General features: G+C 61.6%; 1 protein-coding gene across 1 annotated transcript in view; it reads right to left on the reverse strand.

The window, feature by feature from the left end:
• Positions 1 to 4,950: 4,950 nt before the first annotated feature.
• The window catches only part of LOC111154887 (solute carrier family 45 member 1), a 20,348-nt gene continuing 8,092 nt past the window's right edge, over positions 4,951 to 17,206 (reverse strand). Inside the window, exons 5-9 of the mRNA XM_022514829.1 lie at positions 13,381 to 14,123; positions 10,637 to 10,790; positions 8,984 to 9,160; positions 7,769 to 7,974; positions 4,951 to 5,364 (exon numbers count right to left, since the gene is read on the reverse strand). Of these exons, the coding sequence (XP_022370537.1) occupies positions 5,101 to 5,364; positions 7,769 to 7,974; positions 8,984 to 9,160; positions 10,637 to 10,790; positions 13,381 to 14,123 (1,544 nt within the window). The 3' untranslated portion in view covers positions 4,951 to 5,100. The remainder of the gene's footprint in view (positions 5,365 to 7,768; positions 7,975 to 8,983; positions 9,161 to 10,636; positions 10,791 to 13,380; positions 14,124 to 17,206) is intronic.

Below are 17,206 nucleotides of genomic sequence, written 5' to 3' on the forward strand. Positions count from 1 at the left end.
TCCACAGACAAGCCTGCGGGGGGAGGTGGCCGTGGGGCCGGCTGGCCTCGGCCGCCTCGGGCCGCTGGAGAAAGTGAGCTCTGGAGGCTGCGGGAGGCAGGCTGTCGGAGCTGCGGTGTCTCTTGTGGCTGAAGCCCGAGGCCCGGGAATGGCAAGTGCTTCACCATGGGGCTTGCCCACCTCCCTGGTTCTCGGTCCTGCAGTTCTGGCCTGTAGAGGTCTCCGTATCTGTGGTGTCCCCTCACTGGGTCCCTGGCTGGCCCGGGGGGCTCTGGCAGCTTGCCTTCCAGACTCCGGATCTCTGACCCAGGGCGGCTTTTCTGGTGGCGGTCTTTGCCAAGAACAACTTGCAAGTCTTGGGTAATTGTTTCCTTCTGGCATATTAGGGACCCAGGCTGCAGAAGCTGTGCCCGCATCCCCCGACCCGAACCGGGGTTCCAGGCGTGGAAGGCACTTGCTTTGCAAATGTTTGCTGACCGAGAATGAACAGACCCCCGCGGGGGAGGGCTCCTCACTGCACCGACCGGGTGTGCTGTTGAGTCGTAGGCCTGGGTGACCAGAGAGAAGGGCCTTTGGCCCCATTCACGGAGCTGGTCCCTACTGGGGCATCTGAAGTGACCCTCTTAAGTTTCTCTCGATCCTGCCACCCCCTGACCACCTGAGCCGCTCTGGGATCTCACAGCCCCTCTGGCTCTGGCTCTGGCTCTGGCCCTGGTCTGCCCCATTGGATGTTTGGGTCGGGAGAGGGCATCTTCTTCACCGTAGTGGCCTCTCTTGAACCCCTACAGTGTGGACACCCAATGTAGTGAATTAGACTAAAAGCAGAACCTTAATGCCCTTCTTAGAAGACCCTCCAGCCTATGGCGGGCACGGTGTTTAAGAGCTGATATCTTCTGTGTGCCTGTCCGCCAGCTGTCTGTCCCAGGTCGCCCCTGCTACCCTTATTTTTGCCCGGGCTCTGCTGTGCTTCACACCGCAGAAGAGGCCACTCCTGGTCCTGACCACCAGGTGGCGGCGTGCGTAAAGCCCTGGTGGCGTTCTTCCCGCCACCGGGCCTGCAGGGACCCAAGATCCCCAGGCCTGCAGCGAGGGGGAGAGGCGTGTAGGAATGATGATGCGGACTGTGTGAAAGAAAAGGTGTTTCCTGGAGGCCAGCAGCCAGGGAGGAGCGGTGGGGCGTTCTGGGCAAAGGGCAGCAGGGACAGGTCACAGCAGGAACGTGGGAGACAGATGGCAGGAAAGGGGGCCGGGGGCTGCGGGTGGCACGGGCAGGGCCCAGCATGGATGTTATGGCAGGGAAAGGCTGTTGGGAGGCCAGGAGGTGCTTCTCTGTGGTTTTCAGCTGTATTCCCCACGCTGGGCCTTACACTGTAGGTGCTCAGCAAACACTGGCTGAGTGACGGTCACCCCATGATCACCTCAGCCATGGTGATTTCCAGCATGATGGCCCTTGAAGCCCCCCGAGAGTTTCCCTGAGCCACCGCTGCCCTAAGGGTTCTGTACCCCAAGTATGCCCCCATCTCAGGACATCTCCTCATCTCCTCTTCTCCTCTGAGTCTTTTAGGAAGAGGGTCCTCAGGGGCCTTCTGACCTGCTCATGGCCAGGACGACGGCACAGCATCCACAGACCCTGCATGCGTGACCTGGAGGTCCCTGAAGCTGAGCGCCCCACTACATAGCAGGCCCTGGCCGTTGTCAGTTCTGTCACATTCCCTCAAAACCTGTGACCCAAGGCACCCGGGCGGCTCAGTCGGTTAGGCGACTGCCTTCGGCTCAGGTTGTGATCCCGGGGTCCTGGGATCGAGTCCCACATCGGGCTCCCTGTTCTGTGGGGAGCCTGCTGCCCCCTCTCCCTCTGCCTGCCACTCCCCCTGCTTGTGCTCTCTCCCTCTCTCTGTCAAATAAGTAAATAAAATCCTTAAAAATAAAAACCTGTGACCCAGTGTGATGGGCACCTTGCCCAGTCCCCGTATCCCAGCCCAGGATCTAGGGTTGGTCCAACAGTCTGGGAAGACAGAAACCAGACAGGTGAAGCCTGTGGTTTCACAACTGGCCCCCTGGCCCCACGTTCAGTGTCTGCTGTAGATGCTGGGGCCGCAGGCAGATGCACTGGTGTGTGCATTCCCGAGCAGCAGCAAGGGACGAGAGTCCGTTTTCCAAGTTTGCTGAGTGGAAAGTCAGGAATGGCATCAGCCAGGAGTGCCCGGTTTTAGTGGCTTGGAGGGCGTCGGTCTCATCACGGGTCCATGGAGCAAAGGCTTCCCTTCCCTCTCCTCTTATCGTGACCAGACAGAGACAGACTTCAGGGAAGGACCACGGCAGCTCACCATTTGCTCCAGAAACTTCAAGCAGCGTGAGGTCTGGAGTCAGAATCCCTGGTACAAGCGTGTGACCGTGTGTGACCTGGGCCAAGCACTTAGGGAGCCCATCTCCGGGTCTAGGCCCGCCTAGCAAACAGAGTCAGGCCAGCTCCTCCCCCTCGCTGGGGAGGATGAAGCCAGTAGACTGCAGAAGACATTTAGCTCACCGCAGGGCCCAGCGGAGGACCTGAGGACCCGTGAGCAGAGGTCCGTGTCCTCACCATCATCACAGCTCCATTGTTAAGTCCGGAGAGTGATTCTCTGAGATGGGAAAATCAAGCGATGGTGGCCTCAGCGAGTCCCGGGCCTCATGGTTTGGATCCTGCAGTTGCTCCCACTGCCATCTGCTGGGAACAGACCTGAAGGTCAAGGGCAGCGTTTGGGTGCTGGCCTGAGCGGCCAGTGCTATATGCTCCGCCCACCGACTCTGTGCAGATGCCCACGTGTAAGAGCAATCTCTGTTTACTTAGAAAGTTCTAGGAAGAAAGCCCAAGGTTTGGCAAGCCAGGAGTGAGAAGGAAACCTCCCTGTTCTTTCTCGCACGAAGATTTGACCATTTTGGGCAAAAGCATCCCAGACCAGGGGACACCCATCCAAAACCACATTTTCTAAAACATCTAAAGCTCTCGAAAGCAATGTAAACGCAGGGAGGATGAGTCTGGAGTCCAAGGAAAACCATGGGACAAACGAGGCCCAAAGGAATTGCATGACCGAAAAGTCACCAAAATTCTCTGCTTCACCTACACGTGGAGCAGGGAGGATAAGACCTGCCTCACGTAGCTTGTAACCACCAAGGGTAAAATGGCATGACACGAAGGCACAGAGAGAGGACTCACTGATTCCGACCAGGGTGGGCTGCACGGAGGAGGTGGCGTTTTAGATGGATCTAAGTCAATGACTCAGAAGTCGATGGGCGGCGAAGAGGTAGAAAGACTTCACCTGTGGGAAGAGCATGAGCACATCTGTGGCAGAGGGGGCTCTGGGGCTGCACGGGCTGGGAAGACAGGCAGGGCCTTCGTCAGGTGTGAAGAGTTTAGACCTGGTTCCTTAGGCTCCGAGAAACACCCCCGCCGAAAGTGTTAAGAGGGAAGGGGTGCACTGAGGCATGTTTATAGCTCCCCCAGCTGCAGGGTGGAGGTTGCACAGGAAGGGTAATTGGGGGGCAAGGAAGTGGGCAGAGATCCTGGGCCAGATCTGGGGGCACAGAGAGGGGACACCTGGACTCCAAGAACCCCACAGGAGCCACCTCAATAGGCTCAGGAGACCAGCAGGCAATGGCACTGGGGAAGCTGTGGCTCATGTGGGGAGGTGGGTAAGGTGCCCTGCAGAGTCCGGGGGGGTTACACCTACTGTCCCTGATTTGTCAGAAAGACGGCAGGACATGTTAACGGCTCATAAACCTCAGACTCTCCTTAGAGGCTGGCGGTGGGCCCAGGACCCCCATTGCTTTTGGGGACTGGTGATCAGTGTTTCCTATGTGTCCCCTGAATATAGGGACCATGCAGTGGGGGTGCTGGGGGCCAGTTCCAGTGCAGCGGGCAGGTGCACCAGTGGCCCGCCACACCCCAGCCCCTCACGGCATACTTGGCCAGCACTCACGGTTCGGGGGGAAGAGCCCGCCCGGCTGCACCGGGAAGGGGCCTCAGCCAGCTCAGGGAGTCGACTGATGGAAGATGACGAGAAGACATGGCAAAGGACCTTGACACAAGAAGTCTGAGATTCATGCAGGTCCCTCAGCTGGAAGATGGTGGGTGCAGGTGGGTGGCAAGTTGGAGGGCAGATCTGCATTCCCCAGGGCGTCCGCTCCTCCTGGAGGTTCCTACCTTCCCAGACATGCCGCGACTCAAGCATTTTGGAGCCTATGATCCCTCAAACACACCAAGCGAATTGCCACCTCCATTCTCAGATGTCTTCCTCTCTTCACCAGGGCACTGCCCTTCTCCCTAGCACAGGCTACTCCCCAACCTTGTCACCCCATCCTCCTGCCCTGCTCGTGTTCACAGCACTCCCCGCCATCCTCGGGCACAGACCTCCGTGTACTGTCTGCCTCCTCCTGCACCAGCTCCACGAGGGCGGACACCGGCTCACAGCTGGACCCCAGCACCTACCACTGCCTGCACCCCCAGGGCACTGGATGGCTGTCTGTAGGGTGGGGGGGGGAGGGATGGATGGATGGGGGGAGAATGAACGAATGAATGAATGAATGGCTGAATGAATGGGTACAAGGCCTTCTGACCCCAAAGCACTGTGCACTCTGACTCCATTCTGGGATGCAGTGGGCAGGAGATTGGTTCTGCACCTTGGCACGATTGACCTCTGGGGCGGGAGCATTCCTCGTTGTGGGGGCCGTCCTGTGACAGTGGGAGGTCCAAGGCATCTCCGGACGGTAGGCACCCACTGGAGTTGTGACAACCAGAACCATCTCCAGACATCGCCATTGTGTTCCCGGCGGGGCCGGGGTGGCAACGTCGCCACCAGGTGAGGGCCACTGAGCTCCACCCACCTCGGAGCCCCCTCCCGAGCCCCCGCGGGGAGCAGCCCGCTCCCCAGGGCACCTCTCCACCCTTGGGAGAGCCACGACGAGAAACCGTAGGCTTCGCGGCCGCCGTTTATTGTTTTATCGCATATGTACATTCCGCAGGAGGCCCGTCCCGCGTCCACCCGGGCCCCGGGCTTCTCACCGGGCGGCCCGCTCCAGACCCCTGGGCACGGGCTCGGGGCCAAGGCCGGGGCTCGGGGCTCAGACGTTCAGCAGGAGGGGTCGGTGCTCCTCCTCGGCGTCGCTGGGAGGAATCTCATAAATGACAAACAGGGAGGAGTACAAGCAGCCCAGGAAGGACACCAGGCTCGAGAAATACATGACCCCGTTGGCGCTGCCCACGGCCGAGGTCAGAGGCCCCAGCACCAGGGACACCAGAATCTGGGCCAGGAAGTACTGGCAGCTGAGCAGGGAGATGTCCACGCCCATGCCCCGCCGGGTGCCGTCCGCGCCGGACCCTGCGAACTGACCCAGAAGGAGACACGGTCAGCGGGAGCCCTGGGCCGCGGCGGGACCCGGCCCCACGTCGCCTGCAGGCCCCGGGCCCCCGAGCGGCCCACGCGCGGCCGGGAGTTCAGCCAAGAGCTTAGTAACGTCTGTGCTCGGAGAGATGACGGCGGCGAGAAGAGTCCGTGACTCACGGCCGCGGATGCTCCCGCAGCCCCGGGCGGCGCGGAGGCTCTCCCCGGCCCAGACGGCCTGGCCTTGGCCTTCCTCTCCCCCGAAAGACAGGCAGCCTGCCGGGCTGAGGCGGCACTCCGCGTCCCGGCTCGTCCCCTCTCCCAGCCTCTGTCGGCTGCGCGGCCGTCACACACCCTGAAATAGCCTCTCACGGTTCCGTGCCTGCTCCTTGGGCTGCTTTGCCGAGCCCCTTGTGCCCCCCAGGGTGGACAGGCCACGTTCCCTCCGTGCCACCCTGGCACCAAATGGGGGCTTAGGGGTAAAGACATGCCCTCTGAGCAGAGCTGTTGGAGTGATGGTGGCTGGAGGTGGGGTGGGTCCCCTCCCTCTGCTCCCAGCAAGGGCCACCACCCCCCACAAGGCAGCAGATGGGTGCCCCCCGTCCCCGAGACACTGTGTGCACTGCCTGGGGCCGGCCTCCCGCATTCGGACCTCTGTGTCCTTGTGGCACCCGCAAGGTGCTCTGTGAATGTGCACGCGCGTGTCCTGGGGAAAGTGTGCCTCCCCCCATGTCTACACACAGTCGGCAAGGCCTTAGCAGGGATGCGGGGGGTGGGGGGCTGGCGATCACAGGTGAGCCCTGAGCCTGCGATTGGGCAGAGACTGACCAGAATGTGAGCCTCTAGAAGACTCTACAAGCAAGCGGCCCAAGGCTTCCAGGGGTGCTGACCAAATTCAGTTAGGGCGAGCCGAGGCTCTCGGCGTCCCTTCACACGGGGTGGGACAGCCTCCCACCAAGAACCGGCTTTGTTCCCCAGTCTGTTTTCCCCAGTCAAGGGGGTCTCAGGCCTGCAGGGAGCGGACAAGGGGATGGTGGCCACGGGGGGTTGGGGGAAAGCAGAGGCCCCGGCCAGCAGGGGTGGCATCACTCACGTCCCCTCCCCGCCTGGGCTGGCAGCGCAGGGCTCGCTCTCCAGCCATCACAGCCTCTGTCCCCACCGTTCCTGACCCGGGGGAGGAGCTCTCCTTGTGGCCACTGCCTGTGAGTGTGTCCTGTGAGTGTGTCCAGCTGGTAGGGAAGGGGCTGGGAGGGGCCGCCACGGCTGCCACCCTCGGGCCCAAGGGCAGGCTCACTGTCATGCCTGGAGTCCCAGGCAGATGTGACTTTTCCCAAAAAACGCCGTGCTCAGAGCCGGCCCCAGCGGAATTCATAAAGCCCCTAAAACAACTCAGGATGCCTCCTGGGCCAAGCCTGGGGGAGGCGACAAAGCCCCAAATCAGAAGGGGGGTGTGTGTGAGAAACCCAGGGGTCAGGGTGATCTTTTAATGCAGTATTTTCAAATCTCCAAGTTACTGCAAAAAAATCCTTGGTGGGAGCATTCGGGGCAGGAAGGAAGGAAGCCGTGCCCCGGCCACAACTGGATGCACCTTGAAAATATGACACCGAGTGTGACACGGGTTCACCTCCGTGACACGTCCCGACAAGCAAATGCAGAGAGGCACAAAGTGGCTTCGTGGTCTCGGGGGCTGGGGGCAGAAGGACGGGAAGGGGGACGGCTCACGGGTATGGGGTTTCTTTGGGCTCTGAATTGATGGCGGCGCGATGACCCAGGAGTGGGCAGACGGCACAGTGGTGTGCGGCGGCCCCCAGTCCGCCAGCCGCTCAAGGACAATCCGCGGTCAGAATCGTACGTAAAGACGGGATGGAGTCTCCGGGCTTTTCCTCTGGCCGAGGCCTCCGCCCTGGCTCGCCCGGGGGCTACAACTTCCCGTCTTCAAAGTCTTAACACTCTGATCAGCGGAAGCCTCGGAAGCCTCGGCACTCATTCTTTCTCTAGTAATACCGGGTTAACCTTTCGTTGACCTTGACCACTGGGTGTTTTGTGTCCCGGGTGAGGGCCTCCTTGCCTCGCCCTAGGCCCGGTGCTAACAGGCGACCCCAAAACCTGCCAGAAGGGGACACGACGGGCTGGGCCTCCCCTGCCACCGTCCGCGCTGCACGATCCTCCCCCACAGACGGGGGGCGGGGGGGGGCCTCCCCGGGCCACTCCCTGCTCACACTTATGCTCTGCGCTCAGCAGCCGACTTTCTGAATGTTCAAACGGGCTCCCCATTTCCCGCGCGGGGCTGCTCCCCGGGCCACGTCTCAGGTGGGGTTTCTCCGGGCTGGGACGTCTCCGCTGGGACGGGGCAAGCCAGGCCCAGGCCGGCCTCTTTGGGACCCGAAGCAGAAACTGGAGGCCCTTACCTTTTTGTTCTGGTAGTAATCACACAGCAGCGAGTAGGGCAGGGTGCACAGGGTGGAAAATAAAATCCCGTAGGTTATGCAGAGGGACAGGACCACGTAGAGGTTCCTGGACAGGGTGGCGAGCCCGGTCCCCAGGCCAAAGGCCAGGTAGGCAATGAAGTACAGCGTGCGGATGCTGAGGTATTCTTCTAGCTTCTCGAGAATCGCTGCGGGCCGGAAAGGCAGATGAGCAGCCCGCCGCACCCCCACTGGGCCACTTCCCTGGGGCTGTCCCTACTGCTGGCCGGCAGCTCGCCCCAGACCAGAAGGCCTGCTTGGGGGTGGGGAGCCTGGGGCGACGGCTCTGGGGGCACCCGGGCCAGGGGGTCTCGAGGGACAGCAGGCCCTGGGGTGGGGTAGTGGGGGTGCAGGTGAAGGGATCTTGGGCCAAAACAGCAGAAGGGCTCGGGGTGCAGGACAGGGAGGCAAAACCAAGCTGGCCTAGAGCGAAGGACGGTTTTTATATTCTTAGATGGTTTAAAAAAAAAAATCAGAAGGAGACAAGTATTTTGTGACACGTGAAAATTGTCTGAAATCCGTTCCCGTCAAACATAAAGGAGGTCCTACTGGGACTCGGCCACGCACGCGCCTTAGACAGAAGCATCTCGTCCACCCGAGGCGGCTTCCGAGCCTCTGGGGGCGCGCCCGGTTCTTCCCCGCAGGCTGTGGCCCGCGAAGCCGAAAGCGCCCACTGTCTGGCCCTTGACGGAACCCTGGGGCTGACCCCGAGGTGAAAATTTGCCGGTGCCCCACCAGCACCCAGGCTTCCCCACAGGGACCCAGCTCGGCTTCCTGTGTCCCCTGGGTCCCCCACCGCCAACCTCTGGGCTTGGATCTCCCCACATACCCTCCCCCCACCTCCCTTCCCAGCTGCCCCTTCCCTCCCTCTGGACCAGTTGCCACGTTGAATCCACATGGGAAGGATGGGGGTGATGGGGTTGGCAGACAACACCCCCGCCTAGAGGTGACCTCCGTGTTTGTCCCGAAGCCCCCACTTTGCCCTCCCTCCCCGGGCCTGGCCTTTCTGCCCGCTGGCCCCAACAGGTTGTCCCAAACAAGGGTGCCACACTCACGGCTGTGAAGACGTGGACCTCCCTTCATCCCACGACCCCACTAAAGCCACACTTCCCACGGGGGCCCCCGAGCCCCCTCCGCACCCCCCAGGGCGGCGGGTACCTGAGTAGAAGGCAGCACTGAAGGCGTAAATACACATCCCCCAGCAGCCCACGGTGACCCCGCTGTTGTATTTCTGATACTCCTCCGACGTGTGCGGGGCCTTGGGGTCTCCCTGAAACACCACCTCACCCATGAAGTCCGTGTAGAACAGCAGCAGCCCCTCAAACGAGAGCCACCCTGGCGGAGGGGAAGGGCTGGTGACCAGCGGCCCTGCGGCCCCGCCTCCGCCCGCAGGTGCTTCGACCCCGGCTCAGAGTAATTCACGGTTCCTGTGGATCCGGAACCTGACGGAGAAAGTACCTGCAGCCTCGCTACCCGGAGACCACGGGACCTCTGCTAAGCTCGCGCAGGTTCCCCACCGGTCTTCTTCTTCTTTTTTTAAGCAAATACAGTCTTATAAACACAGGCTCTGTGGCCTGAAAGGTCATATTCTGTCCTTTGCCTAAACACTATCGTCATGAGGAGAGCGAACCCCTCGCGCCTTCCAGCTGCCTTCTCCAGCCCCTCACTCGCCTCTCTGCAAGGGGGACACGCCACGGGCACGAGGGGGTGGCACGTGACCGCGGATGCGGATGGAGGTCTGCTGGGGCCCCTCCCCGTCGACACCGCAGGGCTCCGTTCCTCTGATGCCCGTGTCAGTGTCGTCTTTGGTAGAGGAAGGGGTGGCGTTTGCTGGACCTCCTGAACCCCAATAATTATCATATACATCTCCCTATGCTATGCTATTTCGTGTTCCTAAACAGCCCCTTTCAATGGCAGCAAAGTATTGCACGAGGCAGACACGCCGTTCCTCCATCTAACCCCCTCTCGCACTGCTGGCATTTTGCCTCCCCCCGCACCCCTCCTCCCCGCCCCTGCCTCCCAGCGTCTGGCTCTCAGGAATCGTGCTGGGGGATCCCCGGGACGTAGATGCCCAGTAACAGCTCCGATCACGTTCTTGCCAAGAATACCAGGGAGGGTCACTGGGATGAAGGCTATGGGCATTTTTAAGATTCTTGCCTGTTGCTAAATTGCCTTCTAGAGAGACATCCTGATTTACACCCCACAGTGTTCGAGAGCCCCGGAGCATCTCAAATTTGTGATCATCCTCAGAGGCTCGACAGCCTGACGGCAAGGAGATCCCAAACGGAATGAGATGTGAGCTCGGGCTTTTCCATGGCGATCGGAACGCCAGGGCTCGTGGGCTCAAGGCCAGTGCCGGGCACCTGCGGGCACGTGGGAGTGTCTGTGTGTGTCTGTCTTGGCTTGAGGAGGAAGACAGCAGTGAGGCCCAGACGGGCTTAAGACCCAAGCCCCATCAGCAGCGTCCGTCACTTAACTGCGAGTGGTCCGAAAAGCTTTTGGTGACAGGAATCTGGACTCGGAGGAGACCAGGAGTCTGGCACGGGGGCAGGGCTGTGCCTCTGTTTGGACGACCTGGCTTACTTCGGGCCTGCCTGGAGGAGGCATCTCTCTGGCCCTTCCCATGCCCCACCTTGGGTGGCATCTGGGGAGTCCACACGCATGGAAAGTGTCCCCTCGGGACAGGACGCGGGGCTCTGGGAGGCCCTGGGAGGCTGGCGGGGGCGGGAGCCCCAGGTCAGGCAGCCGCGTCCCCAGCAGCGAGCCCCAGACCGGGACGCGGACGCACGGGGAGGTTGGCCGGGGGCTCACCCAGGAAGTGGTTGACACAGAGGTTGCGCAGGGCCTTGGGCATGTGGCAGATGGTGACGCAGAGGTGCCGCACGGACAGGGGCTGCCCCGCCGGCTCGCCGGAGCCCGCCAGCTCGCTCTCGTACTTGACGCCGTTCAGCAAGATGTTTGCCACCTGGGGAGGAAGGAGAGGAAGCGCGCACAGGCCGCTCGTCAGGGCGCCGGGCTCCGGCCGTCGCGGGGACGCGGGTGTTTTGCTGCGATGAGAAAGTGAGGCAGAAACACACACGCGCACACGCACATACGCACACACATGTGCGCACACACGCGTGTACACGCAGTGCACACATGCACCCGCACGCGCGCGTGCCTACACACTCTCATGCACGTGCGCACACGGCGTGTACACATGCCCACACATGTGCACACGCGCACACGCACCCTGTGCAGCACCACCCTGAACAGGACAGCCAGCGTTAGGTCGTCTCGTCACACACCCGCAGCGGCCACGAACAAGCCCTGTGGCCACAGGGTGAGCCATCTGTGCCACGGAGAGGGAGTGGATACCTTGCCCAATGGGGGACACACTCGAAATATGAGAACTATGGGTTGGTTCAAATCCAGATGTTACAAATGTCCCTTCTTTTCTGGAACAGCAGAGTATAAGAGGGACTTATTGCAAGGGGCCTGGGAATCTGTCCCCGTTCTCTCAGGCCGGTGGGACTCCCGCCTACGTGGAGGCTGGGGCGGCCGAGGGAGCAGGTGCTGGGAGCAAACACACTTCCCCTGGCCCTCGGCGTGGGATGCGGTCCCTCTCTGGGGCCCAGGAGCACCAGGCCCGCGGCAAACCCGCTCCCTGATTTGCTTTGCTAACCCTTCCTGGCACGGGAAGGCATCACTCCTTGGTCGCCCTGCCTGGGCCTGGCCAGACACCAGCTGGGGGAGGCAACCGTTCTGCAAGCAGCTGGGGTGAGGAAGGGACGCCGCCCCAACTCCGGGGCCGAGGGAGCCCGTGCTGCTGTCGGCCAAGTGGGGAGACCCAGAGGAAGCTAAGAGCCCAGGGTACCAGGTCCATGGGCGGTCATGTCCACGGGGCTTGCGCACGGCTGCCAGAGGAAGACCGCTGAAATGACACCTGCGTGCCCACCCGAGGCCAGATGCGTCCGTAGGTAACTCACGACCTTTCCTTTCCTCAAAGAGCTGGCTCGTGGGGTGCCTGGGGGCTCAGGTCATGACCTCAGGGTCCTGGGATCGAGCCCCGCATCGGGCTCCCTGCTCAGCGGACAGCCTGCTTCTCTCTCCCACTGCCCCTGCTTGTGCTCGTTCTTCCTCTCTCTCTCTCTCTCTCTCTCTCTTTTTCTCAAATAAAAAAATAAATAAGTAAGTAATTTTTTAAAGCAGGCTCATAAATGATGCTGTACTGAGCATGGACCTAGAAGAAAGGATTCGAACGGGAGTTTCAACCGTAGCTAAGGAAGTGTATCTGACGCCCGTCTGAACTGCTGGAAGCGGCCTCGGGTGACCCGCCATCGGCAAGACCTCCCGTGGAGCGCTCTGATGTCATCAAGGGACGAGGCTAACACCCTCGAGCCATTAGATCTCTTTCTTCCAACGGTAACAGGACTGCCTAACCCTCTAGTGGGTTTCGGTTCTTCAGACGTTTCCCGGACCTGAGCCCAGGAGGTGCCCTCGGGACTTCGCCGCAAGGACCCATCCTCACAGCAAGGGGACAGCCACTCTCAAGACGAAGAAGAGCGAACCGGACGTGTGGGCGCCCTTGACCTCTAACCCGAGAGGAAAGGAACGGCAACCTCAACATGTGTCTCCGGTCAGCCTCTCCCGAGCTGGGGCGTCCGCCAGCCCGGCCGGGCGTGGGGGCGGGGGCTGCCTGGCTGAGGAGCCAACGCTCCGCGGCCTGGGGGGGCTTCGGGTCTCGGGGACACGCCGCGCAGGGCGGCAGGCCGTGCCCCCGAGTGACCGCCTGCTGCCCTCAGGGCCGCACGGTTTCACAGAAGCTCCAGGTCCTCACCAGAACCTTCTCTCACTCTGTGACCCCGCTGGGGGCAGGCGGGCCCAGAACTGTTAGGTCTGCCTCAAGCGAGCGGCAGAGCCGTTCTTTCACTGGAGGCGACAGCGGACTCTGACGGCGGCGAGTCTCGCGTGTCGGCTGGTGGCCTCCCCGCCCATCTGATGAATACGAAATACCACACAAACAGCTTTCTGGAGAGTTCTTCACCGGCCAGTCCATGCCTCCCGCTGCCTTTTAGAATCCAGTTTCGACAGCCCCGGGGCCGGCTGAGGATGGACACCGGGAGGGCCCAGACTCGCCCGCCAGGCCTTCCGTGGGGTGTCCGTCCCGGGGGGACACCGAGCTCTGCGGGGCCCACGGTCGCGCAGCCCAAGCGCGCGGCAGGCCCTGGGAGCAACACTGCGGGTGCCTCCGACAAACGCACTCCGGGGCCCTCTGCGCCCGAACTATCTTGGGGCCAACGTGGCCGCGTGTCAGAGCAGCGTCCCTCTGACGGGGACCGGCACGTTAAGCCGCTGCCGGAGCCCCGACAGGCCCTCTGAGCCCCCTGGCGCGGGCCCAGCATCCCCCCCGCCGCGCAGGCCTCGTGGGCTTCGACCCACCGACCTCCCGAGGCCTCTGGCCGGGGCCGGGCTCGGGCGGGCTTCCCAGAGCGGCAGCCCCTCTTCCCATCTAACTCACGACGGGGTGCGGCCCCGGCGCCCTCTGACCTCTGCCCTCCCCCCTTCACCTCTACCTGCTGACTGAAGGTCACGTTCCTCCTCCGGCTGCTTTCGGGACCGCCTCCCCCTCCGGCCGCGTCCGGGATGGCCAGGGTCTGGGGTCTCTTCAGGATCCCGGCCGACCGCGGCTTGGGGGCGTCCAGGGAGCCCACCCTCAGCACGTCCCCGTCGGGGCCCGCGGCCAGGGCCCCCTCCCGCCCGTCCCCGAGGCCGCGGTCCCGGCGGTAGAAGCCGTCGGGGGCCCGGGGGAAGCTGACGCTGAGGGCCGGCCGCGGGGCGCTGCCCGGGAGGGCCAGGTAGGGGTCGGCGCCGGCCGGGAAGCAGTCGATGAGCACGCTGTCGATGTTGGAGGTGGCGAAGGACGAGGCGAACTCGCTGAGGCCCGTCAGGGAGCCGTCCCTGCTGCTGAAGCTGCCGTACTTGGGCGTGAGCGGGCTGAGCGGCGAGATGGGGCTGGAGAAGCTGGCGTAGGGGCCGGCGGCCGCGGGGCACGGCAGGGGCTCGCCCGCCCCCTCCTCGCACAGCAGCGGCGGCGAAGGCGGCAGCGGGAGGCTGGGGCTCTTCATGGCGGCCTTCTTCTCGCCAGGCGGCCGCAGGGGTCTCTCGGGGATGCTGACCAGGGTCAGGACGGTGGTGACGCTCAGGGTGACCGCGGTGAAGATGTAGATGACCCTCAGCTGCCCGCCCAGGGCTCTCCCGAAGCTGGTTCTGTCCCAGTGGATGCCCCCGACCACGTAACCGAATCCGCCTCCGAGGCCTGGGGAGAGAAGCAGGGGTAAGTACCCCCGAGCAGGCAGGGGGGTGGGGGAGGGCCCTCGCGAGTCGTGGTTCCGCGTCTGACTCAGTGGCCAAATCCGTTGCAAGGACACAGATCCGGCATCGGTCCCTCCTAAACCCCAGATAAACTGTGAAGGAGAATGGGATTCCCCTGGGGGGGCCCCTCTCCTCTAAGGGCCACCCCCTGGGGCTGCCTGACCCCAGAGCAAATAGCATGGTGCCCACCCGTCCACATCTGTCCCAATTACCTGTGGCTTTGCTGGATTACTGAATGTCTACACTGGCTCACAGTCCCCTTCGAGGAGGCCCAGCCCCCCAGGGTCACTGCCAGGCAAACAGGGAAGATCTCGTCTCCAACACACAGACCACACACACACGTGGGGGGTGGAATTCACGTGGCCACCCTGGTCGTGCTCGCCTGAGGCCCGCGTCCTCATGTGCGGCCACCACTAGGGGTCACCCCCAATGGTGACCAAGGACGGCCGCCCTCGCTCTCCGGCTCAGCAAGCCAGCAGGAAACAACAAGGCTGCAGGGATCAAGTCCTCTGCTCCTGCTCGCGGCACCCCACGGCCTCGGAGAACAGGTGCATGGCAAGCTGATTCACGCAGCACGGCGTAAAAATGTGGGCGATGCCACGTTGTGCCCAGCCAGCAGCACTTAGCTCCAGAAAGTTCTGTTTCCCCGTCGCCCGCTCCCACGTCCCCAGCAACCCTGGCCCACCTCGCTGCAACACCCCGGGGACTGCGGCCTTATCTTATCTCGAGTTCAGAGACATTTCCAGCTGGTTGGGAGGTGAGTTTCCTCCGTTTCCTCCTGCTGTGGCTGAATGCAAACCACCCGTGCGACCTGGCCGCCCTCCGCCTTGGGGAGAACCGGCCACTTGTAAAGCGGAACTTCTGCGGCAAGGCCTGGGCTCAGACACCCGCAGCTCAGCCTTCCACGGGCCCCTCAAGCTGCCACGTGGCCCTGAGACCCATCACTTCACGGTTTCCCCCCCGGAGCTCCCCCATCTGTCCCTGACTGTCCCTACAGGCCTTGGAATTTCACGTCGCCCCTCCTCTTGGTATTCCTAACTCCCCACCTTCGTGGTCCCCACGAGCGTCTCCCACCTCTCTCCAAGACACAATTGCTATTTTGTGGCCCTTAAATAAGGTCAGATTTGAGATGACCTCTATTGACCTTTTTTTTTTAAACAATGACTGAAGCAAATATATTCTCAGGGGGAAGAAACAAGACATCGCTCAGCCTCGAAAACACAGACAACCGATTCAAACATGGTCAAAGGACTCACAGATCTGTTTCCCACCTATTTCTCCCAGGAAGACACACCAATGGCCAGGAGGCGCTCGGAGGGGCCTCAGCGTCCGTAGCCACCAGGGAAATGCAAACCAAAGCCACAATGAGATCCTGCCTCACACCCGTCAGGACGGGTTGTAGCAAAACGACGAGACAATAGCAAGTGTTGGCGGAGACGTGGGGGAAATCGGGGCCTCCGTGCCCCGCTGGGGGGGCATAGAATGGGGCAGCCGCCATGGAACACAGTGTTGGTGGGGGGCTCCTCAGAAAATTTAGAATCGAATTACCGTACGATCCAGCACCTTCATGTCTCGGTTTAAAGCCCAAAGAACCAGAAGCCCCCCAAGTCTGTAGCAGCGTGGGTCACAACAGCTGCAACGTGGCAGCCGTCTAGTGTCCAGCAAGAGGGGAATGGAGAAGCCGGATGCGATCTCTGCGCACAACGGTGCGTTATTCCAGCACACACCGGAGGGACATTCTGACACCCGCCACAACAGGGACGACCACTGTCCGAAGTGAAATCAGCCACTCACAAAAAGACAAGCACCACGTGAGGCCACCCACAGGAGGGACTCAGAGCTGTCGACATGGCAGGGACAGAGAGAGCACGTGGTGAGCCTGCGGGCTGGGCGTGGGGGACGGGAGTTGGTGTTCAGTGGGGACGGAGTTTCAGTTTTATAAGATGAGAAGGTTGTGTGTGTGTGTGATGGGGGCGGGCGGCGGTGACGGCCCCACCATAGCGGGAGTGTGCTCGGTGCCACCAAATTGGTTAAGATGGTAATTTTTTTTTAATGATGTGTATTCTAACAGAAGAAAAAAAGAAAAGAGGGACACCCGGGGGGCTCAGTCGGTTAAGCATCCGGCTCTTGATTTTGGCTCAGGCCATGATCTCAGGGTGGGGAGATCGAGCCCAGGGTCAGGCTCCGTACTCGGCGTGGAGTCTGCTCGAGATTCTCTCTCTTTCTGCCTCTGCCCCTCCCCCGACTCGTGCACCTGTGCATGTGCTCTCTCTCTTTCTCTCTCTCTCTCTCTCTCCAAAATAAATAAATAAATCTTTTTATAAAGAAAAGAACAGCAACAATTCAGAAGACTGTCAAGTAAAAAACGGGGTCCTCCTTGCTCCCCCCCACACTCCAGCACTGGCCCCGCCGAGATCCCTGAAGAAATTCCCTGCCCCCAAGCACACATGTGTACAAACAGAGTCAGCGTGGCATTTTCTAGAAGAAACAGCTGGGATTGGACAGACTGAGCCGTTTGCCCAACATCGCGCTGAACAGGAGGAAAAGCCCAGAACTGATTCAGGCTTCCCGATCCTGGAGCCGCTGGCCTCACCCCCGTGTTCACCCAGGTCCTGCGCAAGCCGGTCTTGTTACGTCTTCCCCTTGACCTTTAGAAACACTTCCCGACGCTTTCTTGAACGGGACCGTTTTGGTCCGTGTTTCATAGAAGAAAGCCGAAGTACTGCTTTTCCGGGGATCCTGTGATAAGCAAACATCGTACTGAATTCTCCTTTCCGCAGTCAGTTCTTTCGAAGCGTTCTCGTGTGGGGTCACGGAGGGTAAGGCTCGCCCTCCGCACCCCTCCCTTCTGCTCACCGCACGGGCTCTGCGGCTCCGTGGTCATTCCTGCCTCATGTCTCACCTCCCGAGGCTCGTTTCTCCCATTGGCCGCACATGCAGCTCGGGCGTGTGTGTGTGTGTGTCCGTGGCACGTGTGTGTGTGTGTCCGTGGCACGTGTGTGTGTGTGTCCGTGGCACGTGTGTGTG

This window comes from Enhydra lutris, unplaced genomic scaffold (assembly GCF_002288905.1).
Source record: "Enhydra lutris kenyoni isolate GAN:26980312 unplaced genomic scaffold, ASM228890v2 scaffoldscaffold38, whole genome shotgun sequence".
NCBI classification, from domain to species: domain Eukaryota; kingdom Metazoa; phylum Chordata; class Mammalia; order Carnivora; family Mustelidae; genus Enhydra; species Enhydra lutris.